Consider the following 22223-nt stretch of genomic DNA (forward strand, 5'->3'; position numbering starts at 1 on the left):
GGTGCCTGCGTGTTCTATCCTGCACTCTGTAAACTGCCACGTCATCTGTGAGTTTGCTCAGAGGGCCATTCCCCACCCTGCTCCTGCTCTGCTTTTATCACAGGGATGACCCCAGAACTTTTCCAAAGGGGCTTCCAGCTGGTTCTGCCAATGGGAGGCAGTGCTGGGAGAGTCCAAGGTGGGTGGATGGAAGAAGCTGGAGAGTTTCTCCCTCCCTTCCAGTTGCAAGTGGCCTCCCTGGAAGGGTCTGTCTTCTCTGTGCTTCTGTGTCCACCACAAGACTCACTCCTTCAGCATCCCTGGCTCCCAGGCTCAGATGGCACCAACCCCCTCCCTTTGTGTCACGGCTCCAGGGTACCCAGTTAGCTTTCCCAACACTTTTGCAACGAGGCCCCCATTTTAATTTCCTCTGGGCCGCACTCTTATTTTCTGACTGGATCTCACTGGTATAATGAATAAAAACCCCTCTTACTGGACTTGGTAAAGGCTGGGGCTCTGGTGGGAGCTTGCCATCCTCTCCATGAAGAGCCAGCTTAGACCTTTCTGAAAGCAAGCAGGTGTCCAAGTCCACTTGTTCATAGCCAACTGCACGAGTGAAATCCAAAAGCCTGGATACAAACAAAGCATTTTCGAAATTAATTAAGATATGACAAACCAATATATGAACCAATGCCATCTTTCTAGAGTCCACATATCCTCTCTCACATATTGTTTTGTTTGATTCTTCTGCCTGCCCCCCCGCCCCCTTAGCCCATCCCCATGTGGTCCACCTGGCCATTCCTAAGCATCCTTCAAGAGTTGTCTCCCGTGTCATCCCCTCCTCCTGCAGCCTTGATTGGATTGCCTCAGGGACAAATTCTGGGTCAGGCTCTCAGAGCACTGCACAGTAGTCTCAATTAAACACTGATTCTTTCTTAGTGGTTTCCCTCTCCCAGGAAGTCATGAATAGTTGTCTCAGGACAGTTGTCATAAGTCCTTTTACCCAGAAACCCTTGCAACATGTCCCCTGTCCACATACCCCCTATTGGCACTTTCTGAGGACATGGCTATGAACAGCACAGAAACATTTCTGCCCTATTGAGTTCTCAGCATCACAACTTTCAGGAACATAAAGATGCTTAATCAACTTATTAATAAAAAGACAATTGGGTGAATAAATGTATCAAGTGTACACATAACTAAACCTAGGGTCTGATATTATTTCTGTGTTGAAATCCAATGCAGCATTTTATTCTTGCAAATTTCAAGGACTCCTAAGAGGTTCTTTCACAAAGGATATTGAGACCATGAAAGATCCAAGTCCTTGATCAAGATCACAAGGCAAGTCAAGAGGGGAACTCCAGTCTCTTGATGCTCAGTGCGCATTTAGCTGGTCCGGTGCAGATTCTGGTTTGCCCAGGTCAAAGCATGGCTTCTGTCCCATCAGCACACTGACCACTGGCTGAGGATCAGTAAGGAGGAACTAAATACCCATGGGCACATGTTAATTCTCTTGTCCATCATGAGTTCCACACAGGGGATGGAGACTTCCAGTTCTTAATTAAACAGTAACTGTTTTAGAAAGAGTCATCAGTATGCTGAAACTGCAAGTAGCCCGGTTGTAAAGGCTCCTTTAATGCAATGAGCTTAAGACAATCAGAAACTCGCATCACAAAATCTCTACATTCTCTTAAATGTATGCCAACAATGTATTTGACCTCTGCTGTTTACTGATAGTCCTGTGGACCTCATGTTCAATTATTTTTTTTTAATGTGTGATGACCAGATCTATCCATCATTCTAATCCAATAAAATCCATTTGGGAGACTTGCATGATAGAACAACGCGGTTCGCTTCAGAAGCTTGTAGAATTTTAGGTAATGTCAAACAGCAATATTAGATTGCAGATTAGTATCAGTACTCAGCATTAAAAGATCAGGAAGTGCAAAAACATGCTGAGAGCACAGTTGTACTCACTCCATGTTAAAGATGAGGTTTCTGATACAGCCATGGAACGATCTTCCCATCTTGAGCATAGATGTCTCCTCACCCTCTGGAATGCCCCCTATGTACAGTTTCGACACATTTATTGTCACGCTTTCCACTGATGGGCCCAACTTCATTTCTATAGGATTTGTCTCATCCAATTGGACGGTGATAATTCTAAAAGGTCAAAGGAGAAAATGAAAGAAAATCTTCTAAATATAATAAAACATAACTGTCCCTTTTAACATGTAATTCCACATGTACTTATTGAACAACAAAAATTCCCTGGAGATAAATTTTAACATGACATTATATGTGACTAAATAGGTGAATCTTGAAAATTAAAACCTACAATTGAACATTCTCCAAAAATGAATGGAATTTTATTAAATATTATTGAGATCAATTGCTTTTTGGAAGGTATTTTTCTTTTACTTCTTTACCTGTAATAAAATGTTCAGTGTGCTTTTAAAATATACAGAAATGTTGACGTTTTACTACTTACTGTTACTATCTACTATTTTACCATTTATTATTTCGTGTTAATATAATGCTATTTACTAAACTATAATGTGATTTCCCACAGAATTAATCTGATATAAAGACAATTTATACTAGGCCTCCGAAAAGGGCAGAGTTAAGGTTGTTCAATTAAGAAAATTCTGCAAATATCTTATTACAAAGCAGTGAAATTAACTCACAAGGAAGTATTCTAGCAAGGTTTTAGAATTATTTTGGACTGTAAGATCGCTAACTGCTAATGATGTCATAGCAATCGTCTGGATCATTCATACAAAGAGCACCTTAACAAGTTCCTACTTGGGGAACCTCTGTGAGGTCACCGTGCCCTAGTTACACAAATACCTCCCGCTCCTTATCAAGGAGACAGAATGCTCTTGTCCATCGGCATACGTGCCCGTGGGAGCATGCAGGAGAGCTCTTCTCAGGCTCATTCCATTCCCAAAATTGACATGCACTTCCACGTGGCCTTCAATCAGCAGGATGGAAAAGAAGGGCTGGGAAGATTGCACAGAGAATTCCACAGAAAAAACATTACTATGTGATTCTAAAAGTAACCATCTTATGAAGATAATGTGGGAATAGTAACACCAGATAAGCAATTAATTAAGAATATCACTGTCTAAAACAAGTATTTTAAATTTTGTATATTACTTTCTAATCTCTATTTATATTTTACATTCTCTATTAGGCTATTATCACTAATCATATCAAAGATTTCCATTTCCACAGTCTTCATTATTATTATTTATTGCCACATTATGTACCAACAAATAGGTACATTTGCGTTGTTTTTCCAGTGTTATTGAGATATAATGCACATATAACATTGTATCAGTTTACAGTGTTCAACATGATGATTTGATATATGTATATACTGCAAAATGATTACAATAGTTTAGTTAACATCCATCACTTCACATAGTTACAAATTTTATTGTGATGAGAACTTTAAGATGTACTCTCTTAGCAATTTTCAAATATACAATACAGTATTGTTAACTATAGTCACAATGTTGTACATTCCCAGAACTTATTTGTCTTACAACTGGAAGTTTGTACCTTTTGACCACCTTCACCCATTTCCCACCCTGCTCTCCCCTGCCCCACCTCTGGCAACCACCAATCTGTTCTTTGTTTCTATGAGCTCATACAATATTTGTATTTCTGTGTCTTATTTTACTCAGCATAATTCCCTTAGGGTCCATGTTATTGCAAATGATAGGATTTCCTTCTTTTTTTTTATGACTGAAATATACCGTGTTTCCCTGAAAATAAGACCTAGCCGGACAATCAGCTCTAATGCATCTTTTGGAGCAAAAATTAATATAAGACCGGGTTTTATTTTACTATAAGACCAGGTTAATTTAATGTAATGTAATATAATATATACATACAATTTTCTTTATCCATTCATCTATTGATGGACACTTTGGTTGTTTCCATGTCTTGGCTATTACAAATAATGCTGCAAGGAACATGGTGCAGATATCTCTTCCAGATAGTGGTTTTATTTCCTTCAGAAATATACCCAGGAGTAGAACTGCTGGATCATACTATAGTTCTATTTTTAATTTTTTTCAGAAACTTTCATACTATTTTCCATAGAGGCTACACCAATTTAAATCCCCACCAAGAGTGCAGAAGGGTTCCCTTTTCTCAACAGCCTCTCCAACACTTTTTGTTTCTTGTCTTTTGGATGACAGCTATTCTGACAGGTATGAGGTGATATCTCATTGTGGGATCTACTTCTTTATTATTAAAAATTTAGGAAGTTCATATACAATTTTTATGATCATATATAATGAACATTTAACTTTTTTTGCCTGTGAAATTCTTTCTAATGTTTGCAAAAGTGGGATTAAAGAATTAGAGAGTTTGAAAATGTTTAAAGCCCTTAAAACTTTTTGGGCAGTACCGAAAAGAGGTTCACCAGCAGAACGGGAATTTGTTTCACAATACTCTTGTTAGCATTAGGTGACAGCATTCCTTTTTGCTGACTTAGTAGCAAATTCTGATTTGCAAGTGGTCCTGTTAAGATGGGTGAAGGAACACAGTTGATGGTTCCTCAAAAAGTTAATATACAATTAGTATATGACCCAGCAATTCCACTCCTAGGTATATACCCAAAGGAAATGAAAACAAATACTCAAAAAATATCTGTCAGTGTATATTCATAGCATTCATTATATTCATAATAGCCGAAAGGTAGCAGAAACCCCAGGTGTTTATCAATGAACTAATATAAACAAATTACACTATGTACATACAGTGGAATATTATTCAGCCATAAAAAGAAGTACTGATGCATGCTACAAAGTGGATGAACCTGGAATACACGCTGAGTAAAAGACTAAAGATCATATGTAGTGTGAGTCCATTTACATGAAATATACAGACTAGATAAATTCATTCACAGACAGAAAGAAGGTTGGTGATTCCCAGGGGAAGGGAAAGGGTGAAACGGAGAGTGGCTGCTTAATGGCCTAGGCTTTTATTTCGGGTAATGAAAATGTTTTGGAAGTAGATCGAGGAGGTGGCCTGACAACATTGTGAAAGCTCTAAATGTCACTAAATTGTTCACTTTAAATGGGTTACTTTTATGCTATGTGAATTGTACTTCAAATGAAAAAAAGTAAAAGGTTGGTGGAGTCCATAAACTCATCTGTCATTGTTAACCCTTCACCAAGTGGTTGGTGAGGTATTTGGGGGTGTGCAGACTGGTATTTCAGTCCTAGCTCTGATATACAACAGCTGTGGGAAGTTGGGCAGGTTACTGGGCTCTCTGCACACATTCTTCCTCAGCAAAATATAGGGAGCTGCATTCACCCTGCACAGTAGTTGTGACAATTACACAGCAATATCTGTAAAGCATCTTGAACAGTGAGGATAATACTCTACCAAATGCAGCTGCCTTGCCTTTGTTTCATTAAGACAATATATTAGCATTTTGTGAAGTTTCTTCAAATTACGTGATATAACAAGATTGAGCAGAGGACAGGGTAAATATCACCTACACTACTGAAATGGAATATAAACACGGAAAACCATCAACTTTTCTCTCTTCTCCTACTGCTGTTCTACTGTGCTTATCAGAGCCCACATTTCTGTTTCTGCTCCTTTCAATCCTATAATAATAGGTAAAGAAAATCCTGCTTCCTGGAGCAGTATGCTACAAAAACTCTATAGAATTTGAGGGCTGACTGTTTTAGCCTTAGAATGAAGAGTAACAACCATAACATGTGGAAGAAAATTCAGTATATACTATCTGAATAAATTTAAAAAGAATTAGAGGTAGACAGCAAGTATCTTTCTTCTCAGTAGCCAGACAAGGAACATGGCTACTGAGAAGAAAGATACAAAGAAATCGCTGATTCCTTAAGTGAAAGAAGTTCAGTAATAGTCACTTTTACTTACTAAAAATGCATGCCCATGAGCAATAAATGCTTATGAATAGGTCACTTTCCATCCACTTTTTCCCTGAAGCCATTTCCTTCCCCCGAGCTGTGGCTCTCTAGTGTTTGAGCTACTCACCCCATGAGTCTGCCGATGACCCTCCTGGTCACCGTGCTTGCCAAGGGCAGCCAGGATGATGCCACTGCTGTTCATGGTGGCAAATGTCGCCAACAATTCTGATTCTGGTGACAAAGACTTGGGTGGCAATTCAATGTAGCTGCCTTTCAAGAAGCTAACACTTCGGATAGGCTGGTCACAAAGGAGAGAAAAAAGCAGTGTCAGGTCCACCTGTGTGCTGAACCTCCCATGGGTCACTGCCAACTGTTCCCATCATCTCTTTCCTACTCACTCCAATGGTTTAGATTTTCTTACTTTATTGTGTGGATAAATCAGTGGGCATTTATAGAAATTCATTCCAATATTAATAAAATGCTTCCTACCTCCAGTATACAGCCTTTTCTCACGCCATAGGAATTTCTGAGTAAATCAAAGGTTGATCTGGATATTTCTAGGTTTTTGATACAGCCCACATAGCTTTTGCTGGTGACACCTTTCCTGTAGGGAAGGACATGACAGCAACAGGGATTAGAATTCCATTTTTGAAAGAAGCCATGAAAATGGACCTATGAAGCTCTGTTTCCATTCTGCAGCAATGCCTAGGCCTCCTCCTAAGAAGGGTATTGATGGTGAGAACTTCAGGTCAAAAAAATGCTCTTCTTAGGACTAAAGAGAAGGATCAAATTTAGTGCATTTGATGACTTAGATGAGTACCTGGATAAAATTGTTTACTATTTTATGGGAAATTATTATAGTCATTACAATTTAAACATACCAAAACACAGGCCAATTATAAGACAGAGAACTGTCGTACGGAAATTACACCACAGAGACTACAATGTAGTCTCCATGTAGAGCAGAACATTTGCTCCCATGAGGGCAAGTGCAGGCAATATGATTTCCTAGGATCACATGGCTGGAGAAGTCATTGGCTGTTGTCCGTACTGCATATTCCTGAACTTTGTCCTGTAGAAAATCATTGCATTTGGTAAAGTCTGCGGTTATTCAAAACTCTATTTCTTAGACTCTAAGTCAATACCACAGTTTTCTTAATAGAAGTTGCCACACTGCTGTGATGAGAGGGGTGAGACCATAATGTACTCAGGGTCTCATTTCCAACAATAGAGAGACTATTAAACATCTCCAAGTTATACTCTTAAGCATCAGCTAGTCACAGGAGAACATCGCAGTAACTCGGGCTCCTGTTAGAGTCACATCTCATTTTTCTTCCTGTGTTGAACAATGAGCTGTGGACCACTGAACTACATAAATTTAGAGCAAATTTCACACTTTCTGGATCTCAGTTTCTTCCATTGTAGATGAGGAGGCTGGCCTTGATGATACCCAAGTCCCTTCTAGCATGAGTCTATGATTTGTGATGTCTTCCTAGAAAGGGGGCTCTTTCCTTTTTTCCAATGGCAAAGCACAAATGAACTGTGACATAGCTGTTGCTACAGGAGCCTGCCTGCACCATGTGAGGGAGTTATACCGTGTTTCCCCGAAAATAAGTCCTAGCCGGACAATCAGCGCTATTGGGTCTTTTGGGGCAAAAATTAATATAAGATCCAGTATTACAATATATTATATATATATTACATTATATATAATATATATTATATATCATATTCCATATATTATATATAATATATTATGTCATATATTATATATCATATATTAAATATGATATTTACAATATTTGGAGACCTCACTTTTTACATTAAACATGATATTTATGATATTTATGATAATATAAATCTGATATATAATATATAATATAATGTGATACCGGGTCTCATATTAATTTTTGCCCCAAAAGACACATTAGAGCTGATTATCTGGCTAGATCTTATTTTCGGGGAAACACGGTATTTGGAATCAGGGATTGGGAGACAGGCTTCCAGTCGTGGCTATGTCTTGACAGAGGGGTAAGAACTCCCAGAAGTTTAAGTGTATTCATTTTCAAGACCAGAGGCATGACTGAGGTTGTAAACCAGGTTCCTTGGAACTTTCAGATATTTCTGGCAAAGAGAATGGAGATCAAGGGAAAGTGGATTCTAGATTGTTTAACCCATAGCAACTGCAGTAGCTGCACTTCTGTGCCATATATTAAAATTCTAGATAAGACCTCATCCTGAAGGCGGCGTAATGCTACAAATATACATTTGAAAACAACTGGGCTGGGTGACTCACTTTGGACATTTGATGATCCCACTCCCTGGAAGCTATTTTGCCTTAACTGCTCGCCTTTTAACTACAACTAAAAAAAAGAAAAAGTTAAAGCTTAATTTTTCCAATTGAAAATTATAAAACTGAGGACAATGAACCACAAAAAGTTTATGTAAATTACTAAAATCACAAAGTTACACATGAATCAGTATTATAAAAGGATTTTATTATCTATCTTCTCTGCCATCTTTCATCCAACTTACTGATGCTGGGCTTTCAACTTTCACATCTATTATTCATTCTAATCACATAAAGGTAGAATGCAGGCAAGTCTGCAGAAAGCATGAATTTTTGCCTAGAAAGAGATTTTACCTTTCTAAAATGTCTAGAGAGGAGAATGAGTTGTGGTGGAAAGTGAGGTCTCCAAATATTACACAATAACAATTTCTAGATGTTCTAAAAGCAATAAATATAAAAAACATTAATTTTACTGCAGAAGGCTTTCTTCACTTCCCAATTAATATGGCTTTGACTCAAAGTAGATTATTATGGGTGAAATTGCATCCTCCTCCAAACATACTGAAGTCCTAACCCTCAGTACTATAAACGTGACCTTATTTGGAAATAGGGTCTTCACAGATGTAATTAAGTTAAGATGAAATCATTAGGGAGGTCCTAATCCAGTATGACTGGCATTCTTATTAAAAGGGAAATTTTGGACACAGAGAGACACACACACAGAGGGAAGACAATGTGTGGACACAGAGAGAATGTCATCTACATGAGGAAGGAAGCCTGAAGTTACCAGAAGTTGAGAGGTATGAAACAGATTCTTTCTCACAGCCCTCAAGAGAAAGCAACTGTACATGATTTTGGACTTACAGCCACCAGAATTGTGAGAGAACACATTTCTGCTATTTAAGCCACCCAGTTTATGGTACGTTGTTACTAGGAAACTAATATAGTTGGTAATGAGAGACATGAAAATTCCGTACCTTACAACTCTTGACCTAGGTATCCCACCCACATAAATTGGCTCCTTGTCAGGACGATTGAGGTCAGAAGATGGTCCTGGGGTTTCACCTTGTTTGGTTTCCTTATAAGTAGTGTTATATGCATCAATAACTGCTAGGAGTCCTAAAGAGATTGAAAGGAATAGATAAGAAAATGAAAATGACTTCTTACGTTAAAGTGAAAGACAGACTTCTGCTAACAATGTTTATTTACATTCTGCAAATTTGACCAGTGAATATTCTTGACTATTAACTGAAAATCCTCCATACAAAAGTCAATAAATTCAGACATGCATCGCTAAATGATGGCAATTTGTTTCTGGAAGAAAACAGAATTGATTTTGTTCTTGATCCAATCCAGCATTTAATGTTAAATTATATATTTGGAAAGCATACATACACAGAATTATAATATTCCTCCAGCAAAATGTGAGTACTGGTGCTTACTATTCCAAAGAAAACAATGGATTTTTATTAGAATAGAATTCAAGAATACCCAGAAAGCTAATGTAAATAAGGCTGCTGATTTTGGAAAGATTTCTGTTCCTCTGATAGAGAACAATATCCTGTCCATCCAGCAGTGCATTTACCTTGCTTCCTGTTTCGCTGGAAGGCGATTTTGTACCAGGTTCCATTGTTATAACGTTGGTCTGTAACAAGGGCAAGAGGCCCTGAGCCCAGGTCAACTGTAACTTTAACTCTGCCATGGACCAGCTCGATGGATAAAAAGTCTTTCTGTAAAGAAGAGAAAGTAGTTACCCATAGTTACATCGTTATCACAAGATGTCCTTTCCCTTCAAGTCAGGGATGGTAGAAACCTTCTAAAGTCAAACTAAGAAGCTGGACCTGGCCCAATAGCCAGAAGTCTATGCTATGAAACTAAGAGTTCACAGAGGCTTTCTAGAATACTACACAGATATAAGATAAACTCATTGTTATCAAAATTACAATTCAGTAAGAGAAGTGAACTCTTTCCATCTTTTTCATTGAGACTGACAAATAGATCATTCCTAAAAAATAAAACTAGATGATTGAGAGAAATCACCAGTACATGAGATAAAAAAATGGGTACATGAACTTCTTGTGGATGGATTTCAAATAGGGCCACAGTGGTCAGAGTGAACACAGAACAACACATATTGTTTAAACTCAAAATTTAATAACAAATGTTTGATTGACACCTGTAATGATGGAAAAGCTATTTTCTTCCTCAGGCTCTTCCAAAGGTTTTTCAATAAAGTTGTATTAATATAATAAAGAAATTATTTAAAATGGGGACATAGTATGGCATACAAATGTATACAGAGGGTACCAAAAAATGTATAGACATTTTAAGAAAGGAAAAAACTGTATTAAAATTACGCTGATGGTAATCGCTTTGAGCACCTCTTGTAATTACAAAAGTCAAACATGACTTGTATTCATCTATTGTTATCAGTATATATTAAGTATTACAATTTTAATACAGTTCTTTCCTTTCTTAAAATGTGTATACATTTTTTGGCATCCTCTGTATATTAATATTAATATATGCTCAGAAAGTAGTTATTAAACATAAATATCCTCAGAGCAATCTAACTGTATATACATAGTAGGGCCCAGGCCCCATAAAGATTCTTACGGTGCCATTTGAAGCAAGGTAGAGAAGAAGCCCATTAGGTGAAAAGCTACTAAAAAGCATAATTATGTGTGTCACGGTGGCCCGGAGCGTCTTCTCCACAACAGAATACCCACTCCCATCAAAATGGAAGGAAGAGTCTTCATTCTGGGGGCTGCAAAGCAGAGCAGACGACAATCCATTCTCAGGAAGGCAATTTAAGAGAACAAATGACACATTTACTATGTTCTCCCTCACAAAAATGGTAGAGCTATTATTTCCATAATTTGATAACAAGTATAAATCATAATACCTTAAAATATATTTGATGAGATCATGCGAGACAAATGCCCATTTGCTTTCTAAGTAAAAGAAGGTAATGTAGGCAGTGTTCACAGTAGTGAAAAGAAATTTCTCCAAAGGATGGATAAGTACTATAAATATAGCTATTTATCAACTAGATTTTTGTTTAATTTCCTTTAATGGAACTGTTCTTTCTTAATCCCATTGCTTTCATAAGAATTTTTATATTGCCATTTATCACCCTCTGTTGGTTGTAACTAATATATCAGCTAAACTGGAATTAACGATGAAAAATAAATACATACCATTGTACTAGAAGGACCATTTAAAAAAAAAATTGACAAAACCTCAAAACTCGGCAGACGAGCTTACGACAGAGTTATATAATATAGACCACAGCACTTGTCAGATCAGTGTGACTTCTGGTCTTCCCCATGCCTCAAAAGGCTGATTTGATACACGATTAAATTACAACTTAAGTTTCTCTGGAACATATCGTTATTCGGTTTAAAAGCTACTTTTCTGAACTCGCATAGAGCTTGAGAGAACAACTTGGATTAGGGTGTTTTGGGATATGAACTTGAATTTTTCTTAGTTGAAGGTGTAGCACCCAAGTCAGTGCCATATCTCCAAACAGAGCAGAATAACCAAACAGAGAACTTGTTTCCATTAACAAAGCAAACCAAATAATAGCAGTGCTTTTGTGAAACCTGAGATTTCACTTATAAGCACTCACAGTACAGCTTTTTCTAAAAATTTCTGTCTTCCTCTCTCTTTGAGGAACTACAACTTAAAGGAAATGCACTCTGCATAAACTCTTAACCTTTGGCTTAATTCTCAATTTTTTAATTTTTAAACTCATAGCTTCCTAGAAGCATGTTTCATTGCTCTACTTCTTGGGTGACCACTGCTCCATGTGGCTAAGGACACAGACTTTAGAACCAGACTGCTGGGGTTCAAATCCCAGGTTTCCAATCTACTAGCTGTGTGAACTCAGAAAAGCTACCTAACCTCTCTGTGCTTCATTCCCTTCATCTATAAAATAGGGATAAGAATAAAACCTCTCTGGGAGAGCTATACGAGCATATGATTTAATTCATGTACACAATTCCTGGCACATAGGAAATGTTCACTCCATTTTAGCTCTAATTATTCTATTGTGTTCCGAGGTCCTGGTGGATCCCCATTTTGCATTTTAAAAGCTGAGCCTCAAACATTAAGTTCCTTGTCCAAGGACACACTCAAGAAAATGGTGAAACCAGGTTTCAAATAAATCTCCAGAAGCCTGTCTTGTTCCACTGGTCACTCCCTCCCCTTCCTCAGAAAGCATGCGTTCTCTGTTCTCAAGAACGTGGGATCCTTGATTCTGGCTTCTCTCCTTTAGAGGGCCTGCCCAAGTGAAGCAGCCACATAAAGGGATGCATTCAAATTAAATGATGACTCAATGTGGTTCTACTGAGGTCAATGACACATTTCTGGGGCTTGTTCTCCCACGTGGCTTCCGTTCTGTGACCACGAGACCCACATGCCTCTCTAGTTAGCCAGGTGCCTGTCTCCCAGGTGGGCCACAGGAAGGCAGCTCTGGGCCTGGTCTCGGTAACAGAACAGGACAGATGAAAGCAGGGTCCACCACAGCACTTCATGGGTAGTTCTGTTTCAGCACCCAGCACTTACAGGTGGGAGTCCTGCACTCAGGGAAGATGCCCTCCCTCCCCAGACCTCAGCCCTGTCAGCCTTGAGGAGTCACTAGACTTCTCGAATCCCAGCTCTCACTCATGCGATGGGATAACGTGCATTGCACTGCTGTGAGGTGAGCGAGTGAGTAGGCCTGGGCCCCATCACGCTGCTTCCCTACTGCTGCCCACCTGCCACAGCACAGAGCACTTGTTCATGTTTCCAGATAGGCAGTTTTCCCTCGCCCATGAGACATCAGAGGAGACAAACGCTTGTGACTAATGTTGACATCACCGGTGCCTAGCAGAGGGCCCGGAACACAGATGGCAGACCTGTCACAAAGGTCAGCTGCACAGCCAGTGCTCCATCGCAATAGCCACTCATAACTAATACCAGAACAAAGGCCTGTTAATTAAGTAAAAGGTTTTCTTTTATGTTTAGATGAGAACTGTGAGACTCAATGGTTTATTTTTAAATATCCTTTAAGAATTGAAGAGATTGTTTATAATTATAAACATGCTGACACCATGTAAAGAAGTGTGACTATATTCAGAGGAATAAAAAAGCAAACATTTCTGTGAGTTTACTTGGTAATACAAATTAAAGGTAAACGCTCATATTGAGACAAAAAATTTTAATTTAAAGGACATCAATGGACCACACCAATGATTTAATAACGGCAAATTACACACACAGGTAAAAGGAGCAATGAATTCAAATCACTGGTCTGTGAAAATGGATTAAGTTACTAGAATTAGTTTATTAGCAATTTGAGCTAGTTTTTAATAGGTAGGGGTGGTTACCTAAAATAAGGACAGATAAATCATTTATAAAGCAGTAGTTTGTGTCTATTTAGCACTTGCCAAATTAGGTTCTATGGAACATAAGCAACTCCAGAATGCTCCTTTTTAAAAAAAGTTTGGAGTCAAATGAGTGTTCTTTAAAAAATCCCATTTTTGGAAATGTTGGTCATTACAATTCAAGAGTAGCCAGCTGATTTGTTCAGCACCCAGAAAAATATGTTTAATCAAACCTTAGTTTTATTGTGTTAATGAGTCAGTTTGACCTTAATGCTGGGTAGCTGGCTCTTTACCAAAAAAGCCAGCTCCAGGATTAACATCAGGAGGATGGCAGCACCGCTAATCCTTCCTCTCAGTAGCAAACATCTTTCAGTCACTGGTCCGGGGTGCCTGGCAATCTGGTGGGAGGAACAAAACCCATGGCCACAAAGGAAATCGACTTCCTCATTCCAAAAAGGAGAAGAGCCAGAAATGATTAAATTCACTCATTTCTGCAGTTAGAGGTCAGTGGTTTTAAAGTAATTCGGTATGAAAATGACAGATGAAAATCAGAGATGTTGTAACAGCTAAAATAGGGGGACATTTTCCATATTAGAAATGTTCCATTTCTGTTAAGATTTTTCTGTCCACAAGTAAAATCAATGATGTGGGGTCAGTGTCGGGGACAAAGTCCAGGGGTTGGAGCATTTTTCATGTTAGAATTACTAAACTGCTAGGAAGACTTCCTTCCATACTAGAGAAACAACGTGAGGAAAACGTGATGGAGGAGAGCCTCAATGTGTGTGCTCATGCAGCTGAAAGTCTTTTGCAGTTGTCATTACCTCACAAGGTAATATCATTTTGATCACACTTGCTAATTATAAAACCTTGGTTTTTCACATGTTTAGTGTCAAGAAAATAATCCTGGGGCATATACCTAGAAAGTACTAGACTGTCACTGCAGGAAGATCAGAGATGAACACTGGTGAACATTCACATTTGTAAAGTATTTTCACATACATCATGTTATGTGATCATCACCATCATTTTGCAAGGTCAGACAAGTATGATTATTGTTTTTCTTTTCTGGAAGAAGAAATCAGACTCTCTCTGTGAGTTGTAGTGACTTACTACCCCAAGTCACTGAGAGAGATGTGGTAGGAGAGCTGGGCCAGGAGCCTGGGCAATTTAGATGCCAAACCCAAAACATTTTTTTAGTCCTAAGACTCCAATAACCAAGCTTTTGGTCATAAGTTTTTAAGCAAGCTGAGGAAGTGGAAGTAGCAAATTAAAGGCTTAAACTACAAAATCCCAAGCTAGGAGTCTTATGAGATACCGGATTCAACAATGACAAAATGAAAACTCAAGAGTTTCTAAACATGATGCGAGTTGCTTCTAGCTTGTCACAACTCACCGTTAATTACACATATCTATCCAGACAGAGCAGCCCATTACATGAGAGAAATTATTATCAGATGTTACATTTCTCTAATGGCAAAGGGAATCTGTTGTCTTAATTGCTAAAGAGCTAGAAAACAGTTCTTGTATATTTATGAGGTACCAGTTATTTCATTAGAAAACAATAAAGGGTGTTGAGCTTAGTGAGACTAGGTTATTACATGCCTTCTATTATATCAATATATGCAAAAAGATGTTAGGTAGTTGTTCTCCATTTCCAAATGCATTAGACTTCTAGAATTATAGAGTTTAGGAATAGGAAAGAACTTATCTATAAAAATTGGCAGCGCAAACGAAAATTCTCATCCTTGGAGGTATTTTCAAAATAAAAACGTACAATGATTTACCCAAGACTTAATTATGGCTCTTTGAGACAGAAGATAGTTTGAACTGATGTCTGATGCTTCTCAATTTTATGATCCATAATCAAAGCACACAGTACAAGACATAGCAATAAGAGTACTTCTTTTTAAGGGTTAAAAATGGTACCCATGCTTCGATTAGTAAATGATGTAAATCATATCCTTTGCAATAGAAGAACAGCACCACAAACTCTATCCATCCTTAATGTGCATGTAAATTCTTTAAGCAGTTCCCAGATGTTAACAGAATAACTTACAATGTGTTAAATCGTGAGGGCATATTACCTGCCAAAGCAGCCATGGCACTTGCCCTCTCTTTCAATATAGTTCCAGAGACCAATTGACTGTCCATTCAAGAAGGCCTCTCCCATGCAGCCTTTGAAATGTGTAACCTTCACAGCAGGAGACTTCTAATGTAAACGAACAAATAAACATAACCCACATGTATTTGAACAAAAGGAATAAATTCTCTAAATGCACAAAACTCCTCCCTGAAATCTCAAGTCTAAAGATACAAATTTTGAGAAAACAACACCCCCCAAAATGGCCAGTCTGTAATCATTGGATTCCCTTCAATTACGAAGCGGAATTCTAGAATGAGTGAGAAATGGACAGGATCTTAGGTCATCTTAGTTACTAGGTTTGCTAGAGAAAAGCATCTTTTACAGATGAGAAACACAGGCCCAGAGAATGTTCAGTGGTGAGGGCCTGGCTGGCACTGAGACCCTCACTCTCATGTGAGAGCACTGAACAAGTCATGTAACTCAACGTTAGTCAGTGAAAGGATGACTGATACAGTAAAATAAATACAATGGGCTCTTTCACTAAACACTAATTAGTTATTAGTCTACCACTAGAGTTAGACTAGAGATAAAGGAACTTTACAGAAATGAATGCGGAATATTGAATTTCCTGCAAAATGAACCAGTGAATTCTTTTCTATTTATACTATTTATTAAGCATGATCCTTCACCCTACAAAACCAACCTAACTCTGTAAATGAACTGTCGTTAAGCAAAAAAATCCTCATCTGCCTAGGATATATTCAACAATTTAATCACATTAATTTTTTTAAAAAATATGTTTTTCCAGGACCCATCAGCTCCAAGTCAGGTAGTTGTTTCAATCTAGCTGTGGAGGGCACAGCTCACAGTGGCCCATGCGGGGAGCAAACCGGCAACCTTGTTGTTAAGAGCACCGGGCTCTAACCAACTGAGCTAACCGGCTGCCCCCAATCATATTAATTTTTTTAATTGAAATGTATTTGACATATAACATTGTATCAATTTATGTATTAAATTTACATAGAAGTAAAATCAGCCAATCAGTTCCATGCAGACAACTGTTCATGATGTTACCTTGATCTGTCCTCCAAGCCCTCCAACAAACATTAGTGTTGAGTTGTTTATATCCAGCACATTAGCTGCTCCTGGGGATTTACTTGTCTTTGGTGGTGGCTTTTGAGTTGTGCTCATTTCCTTTACAGTCAATGAACCAATGTTTCCAAATCTAAGGGTCACAAAGAATTGCAAAAAGAATACTTTCAGAATCTCAAGTCAGTCCACATACGCACGTCTGTTTCATACACGGCCTCCATCTACTTCTCCCTGTGTCCACTGCAACAGCCCCCAACTGGTCTTCCTGTCTCTAGTCTTGTCCATGCAACCCCCAATTTACTCTCCAAAATCTTGTGGAGTGTTCTTCTACAGCACACATCTCATCATGTAAAAACAGTTATGGATCATGAATTAAACTATATTTAAAACTGTACACTGGCTTTAAGATTGTCCTATTTTTTTATACATAAAGCAAAAGACAAAAATTCCCAACAACATACTATCAACAACAACAAACCATAACATTATGGAAAAGTAAAAAGAAGATATACCTATAGCTGCTTAAACTAGCTATGTCTAGAGAGGGCTTTAAAAGGAAGAACTTTGCTTTGTGTCAGAATTTTAAGAAAACGTGTTCCCCACTTGTACCCTTGTCTTGGTCGTCTTCTACTTGCTTTCCACTGCCAGGCACGCGGAATTTCTACCACGCTGTGTTTACTCCCATTTACTAGGCCGAAAATATTTTATTGGGCTGCCTCAGACTTAGACCTAACATTCTAAAGGTAACATAAACTTTTAACTTTTTTCTTCCTTTATTGTTGGTTTTGGGGAAAAAAGTGTATTTCTTCTGTAATAAGGAAAAAAAAAAGAAAATCTTATTGCTACAGTTAATGTAAACCAGGCATTCTTTCACTATAATTTGACTTCCCAGAAGTTTCAAAGGTTATTTATTATATGATGTTACAAACATGTAATTATAAGATACAATTTCAAAAAGAGAGATGCTTCGGGAGAACTTTCTCTACTACCTCGTTACGTAGATACTGTGCCATGTGTTGTCATCAACTGGGAAGTCTGGAAATTCCAACCGTGCTGAGCCGGAGCCCATATCCCAGAGGAAGGCCACTTTCCCTCGTCGCATCTCCACTGCCAGGAAATCAGACTGGGGAGCAGGGGCATGAGTTGGCATGAATTTCCATGCCAGACTGCTTGCATGACTACTAAAACACTTTTAAAAATCCTACAGAGTTTTCTCTATTCTTAAAAACAAACAAACAAAAAACCCCCAAAACTATCATCTTTTATCTTTAAATGTCTCCTCCCTAGAGCTGGAGCATGAGTCAGAGTATGGGGGACAATGGGCACCCCTGGCCATCAGTGCTCCACCACTGTGCCCTGCCCGATCCTTCACAACGCTTCCCTTAAAGGGCCCCAGGAAAACTTGCTGGTGTCACCAGCAGACTACAGGGACCATGAGGAGAGGCGTTTCACTTGAGCCTTTGCTCAGTCTAGAAGACAATAAATAAAGAAATGTGAAATATGCAATAAAACAGGAGCCATGAAATCCCATATCAGGGATTGCATGTGTTTCGCACTGCACCTTAGCTTCCAAGAAGGCATTTCAGTTAATATCTGTGCTTGTCAATATTTTCTGCCCTAACACACCCAAGGGTTCTGATCCATTCCCACTGGCACAGCAAAAGGTATCAATGGCCTTCCATTGGGAATTTGGGTCGTAGAGCCCGGGTGAAGCTTGACAACTGTGATAAATCTTAGGGTGCACGCCTCTACTCCTGGTAACAACCACAAGATGGGCTTTACAGACCCAAAACTAAACTCAATGGCTTCAGAGATTACAGAAGGTATTACGTTAAATTCATCGAATCTACAGAGCTTGCAATTAAGATAGCAAAGGGAGGCACTTTTCCTTCCTAAATGTTACTTTCTTTCACACATGTATTCAACTTCATAATTTCTTTATTTTTAATCAAACTTTACCATTTTGGCAAAAGGTTGGTTCCCTTAAAAGAATTAGTGATTTCACCAAGGCCCTATTTTTTTTCTTTTTTATCAAAAAGTGTTAATTCAGAAAATACACTCGTTCATAAAAGACTCATTGTTGCTTTCCGTGGGTCCATACTCACGCTGGTGCTGCTACCGAGGTAGAAGAGAAGGTTATCGGGTTCGCTTGTTTTGACATTTAGTGTTAAGGTGTTATAGTTAGTAGAAGAAATCCGAGGCTGGTAGGCTCGGATACAATCTCTGTCTGCAGACACAGCAACTTTAATCTGTAGAAAGAAAAATGTCCCAATCATTTAGTGACACATGTTGGCAGCAGGCCAGCAATTCAAAAGTACTATTCAATGACGGATTTTCTTTGTTAGGCAGGTTTCCTCGCTTGATAATACATAATGCTTTGTGTTGCCTAAAGTGAGAAATGAGATCATGATGAAAATTGTTTTATTTGGTAAAGTAATTAAATATGGAAAAGTCAGTCTTGGGGTTTTAACAGAGCGCTTTATGTAGTAGGAAATTGTCTCCCTCATGTGAAATTTAATTCCTTAAAGACAAGGAACTTATCCAAATCACCTTGGAACCTTTACATCTGACACAGAGAGGACATTTGTTGATTACTTGTCTAATAAACGGAGGGGTAATATATTTATTCTTTCAGCAAATATTAAGAGAGCATTATTGAACTTACTATATATTTCTCTAAGTAATTATTTGCACATACTCTTATATTCACCTTCAAGATGATGAGTTTGTATTAACCAGAGCATTTGGAACCACCTGTTGGAATTACATTTTTTTGGTGACTGAACTAAAACAGATGGTAGCCAGAGCTCATGTAAACCTACAGCCCTTTTCCAATAGTGAGGTCACTGGGGCGGGGGGGGGGGGGAGATAAGAGCTCAGAACTCCTTTATCTAGGCTAGGAAGCTTTCGGCAAATCAATATTAGACCACAGGTCACATTTGTCCTCTGTCCACAATAGAGTGGCAACTGCATATTCTCTCAAAAGTCTCAGTATTTCCCTGAAATGCCTCTCCTTTAGAGCACAACCGATGCCATATACTACGGATGGCTAGAAAACATTTTCTCAAGTTTGTTCTTTTCCAGGTGTCAAGTGTTTTATGTACTGGATTTGTGCAGCATTTGTACATGTACAAACTATTATGTTAGACTCCTAGAGCATGAGGCCCATGCTACACAAACATTATGAAGAGTTCTGGATTATTAAAACCACCTTGACAAAATGATGGAAAGAATACCAATGAAACAGAGTGATGTTAACACTTAGACAAGGTGTTCTAAACCATCAGCTAATAGTTACGAATCTATAAATCTAGGCTACAATTACAAATCTCCATAAAGACATGGAGATCTCTTTGGAACAACATTTTGAAACATGTTGAATAAAAACAAATAAAAAATGAGACTCATTAAATATATTTAAGGCTTTAAGTGTACTGAATATAAGGCTGTGAGGAATCTGGGATTATTGAAAGCTGTTCAGTAGAAGTTCTTAGGGACTCAGTGTGACCAGAAAGCCATTTCTATGTGAATTCTCTGGGACTTGGGGTTCCTGAGAGCCTCAGCTAGGGGGAAAGACTGGGTGTTGCTGAGAACCACAAGGCCCCACACTCACAGAAGCTGCTTGTTTCCGGGCCTGGCTGATCAGCAGTTTAATTTCTGACAGGTTTCTGCTTAGGTTCTCTTCTAATATCTTCAAAGGCTTCAACCGATCAAATAAAAGGTTGGCTTGTGTTTCCACATCTTTAACTTTTCTTCCAGCTAACAGAGCTAACAAATACAAGGTGACAAGAAAGTTGGCAGGGTGAGGGACAAGGACACAAGAGAATTGAACTCCTCATTACTAATGCACTGGATAAAACAGAATAGCTCAATAATCAAATCCTTGAAATTTTGGTACATATATAAAAAATGCACCAGCAATATGCACTACAGAAGGCTCTTCTCTTTCTTTATAAATGCAAATTCAGATATTAGTGCATTTTAATTTTTTTTAGGAATGCTGTTTGTGAACAAGCACCACTGTACACTTGGCAAGCTCAAAATCAGTCACATGATGCAGACTTTCCTAATGGGAAAGCAGACCGTAACATACTGGTCATTGTAGAGTCCCGTAGAAGTTCATTTGTTTCTTGCAACGTGGCATTGACCCTGGACAGGTCCATCGATGTGTTCAACAGCTTCTGACTCAGTCCCACAACGTTCTTTAGCGTGCTCACAGCACTCTCATTGGTAGACATGGCCAACTCTTTGATTTTGGCTCCCTTGTCTCTGATACCTGAAATAAATTTATGTGCAAGCATTCACTCCAGTGATTACACACAGAACAGAGAAAACCATAAACCCTTAATCATAATTGTATACAGAAACATGTTACAGTACTCCTGATTGGTTGAACATAAAATGGGGCTTCTTGTTTTTAACGACAATATTAAGGCTGCTTATCATACACCCTACTGTTCCCTTTCAGGGATGAATGAAATAATATTATGTATTTCAATACACAATGAGATGACAAAAGCAACTGCTATTCACCACCTGCTCAGGATCTTATATGTGAAGAAGCGAAACTCTTTATTTGGTCCTGTTTCTATCACTCTCTTCTCATAATCGTTAAACACCTTCTTCAAATCATTCCATGTCTGGTTAAGAAGGTTTGAGAATTTAGATGTTTAGGTGGGATGGACGTGTCCTAGGCTAGAGGAAGTAGTATTTTTCTACAATATCAACTGGCTGCTACGTAGAAATAACACCAGAATAAAGACTAAATGGTCACTAAAGAAATTGGTATTCAGTTATTCCAGAAAATCTGGGTGATGATTTTTTTTTTAAAGGCATTAGTATTCATTTTTAAAGTGTTTAATCACAGATGGGGCAAAAATTAACACTAGAGGAATCTGGATAAAGGATATGCAGGTATTCTTTTTTACTTTTTTTGCAAGTTTGAAATTACTTCCAAATAAAAAGTTATTTTTAAGTGTTTAATTAACATACACCATGTGTCCTCAAAAAAAGGGAGAGAAAAAGAAACATCCAGATCAGAAAATGTTCCATTGATTTAAGGTAGGAAGTCCAAAGTGCCACAGCCCAACTCCCTAACGTAATTTTTGTGCTTACAGAGTAAACCAGCTAACCTAACGGAAATTTGGAGATGTTTGGGCATCTTGTAAGACTTTAAAAAAACTCTTATTAAGAAAAAAAAGAGAAGGTCGAGGGAATATAAATATTGTACCACAGCATGACTCATTTGTATTACACTTTTAAAAAGTTATCCTATTTAAAATTTTAATGAATACTGCATTTCCAAATCATCAATATTAAAATGATCTATTTAAGAATGCTTTATCGCCTCATGAAGAAAGATTACCAAGCAAGAACTTCTAAATTTCCTAATTTATAATGAATCTAACATTTTCCCTCAAAGCAGGAACATTCCAATTTCTTTACTTGCTAACTTCTTTGAATAACCCTTTTCTCATTTAAGGGATGTGACAAGCACT

At 38.1% G+C, this 22223-nt stretch overlaps 1 protein-coding gene across 2 annotated transcripts in view; it reads right to left on the bottom strand.

Moving 5' to 3' along the window:
- Positions 1 to 22223, bottom strand: part of LAMA1 (laminin subunit alpha 1) — a 161869-nt gene that overhangs the window by 11025 nt on the left and 128621 nt on the right. For both annotated transcript variants that reach the window (XR_013995283.1, XM_081078720.1), the window contains exons 43-56: positions 20819 to 21001; positions 20339 to 20493; positions 18831 to 18974; positions 17715 to 17848; positions 16708 to 16858; positions 15635 to 15759; positions 10798 to 10948; positions 9767 to 9911; positions 9159 to 9300; positions 6381 to 6495; positions 6019 to 6189; positions 2830 to 2981; positions 1957 to 2142; positions 473 to 608 (exon numbers count right to left, since the gene is read on the bottom strand). Coding sequence is in view for 1 of the 2 variants with exons in the window: in XM_081078720.1 (XP_080934846.1) it covers positions 473 to 608; positions 1957 to 2142; positions 2830 to 2981; positions 6019 to 6189; positions 6381 to 6495; positions 9159 to 9300; positions 9767 to 9911; positions 10798 to 10948; positions 15635 to 15759; positions 16708 to 16858; positions 17715 to 17848; positions 18831 to 18974; positions 20339 to 20493; positions 20819 to 21001 (2090 nt within the window). In the remaining variant the exon portion in view is untranslated. The remainder of the gene's footprint in view (positions 1 to 472; positions 609 to 1956; positions 2143 to 2829; positions 2982 to 6018; positions 6190 to 6380; positions 6496 to 9158; positions 9301 to 9766; positions 9912 to 10797; positions 10949 to 15634; positions 15760 to 16707; positions 16859 to 17714; positions 17849 to 18830; positions 18975 to 20338; positions 20494 to 20818; positions 21002 to 22223) is intronic.

The sequence above is a fragment of the Rhinolophus hipposideros genome (assembly GCF_964194185.1).
Source record: "Rhinolophus hipposideros genome assembly, chromosome: 17".
In the NCBI taxonomy this organism is placed as follows: Eukaryota; Metazoa; Chordata; class Mammalia; order Chiroptera; family Rhinolophidae; genus Rhinolophus; species Rhinolophus hipposideros.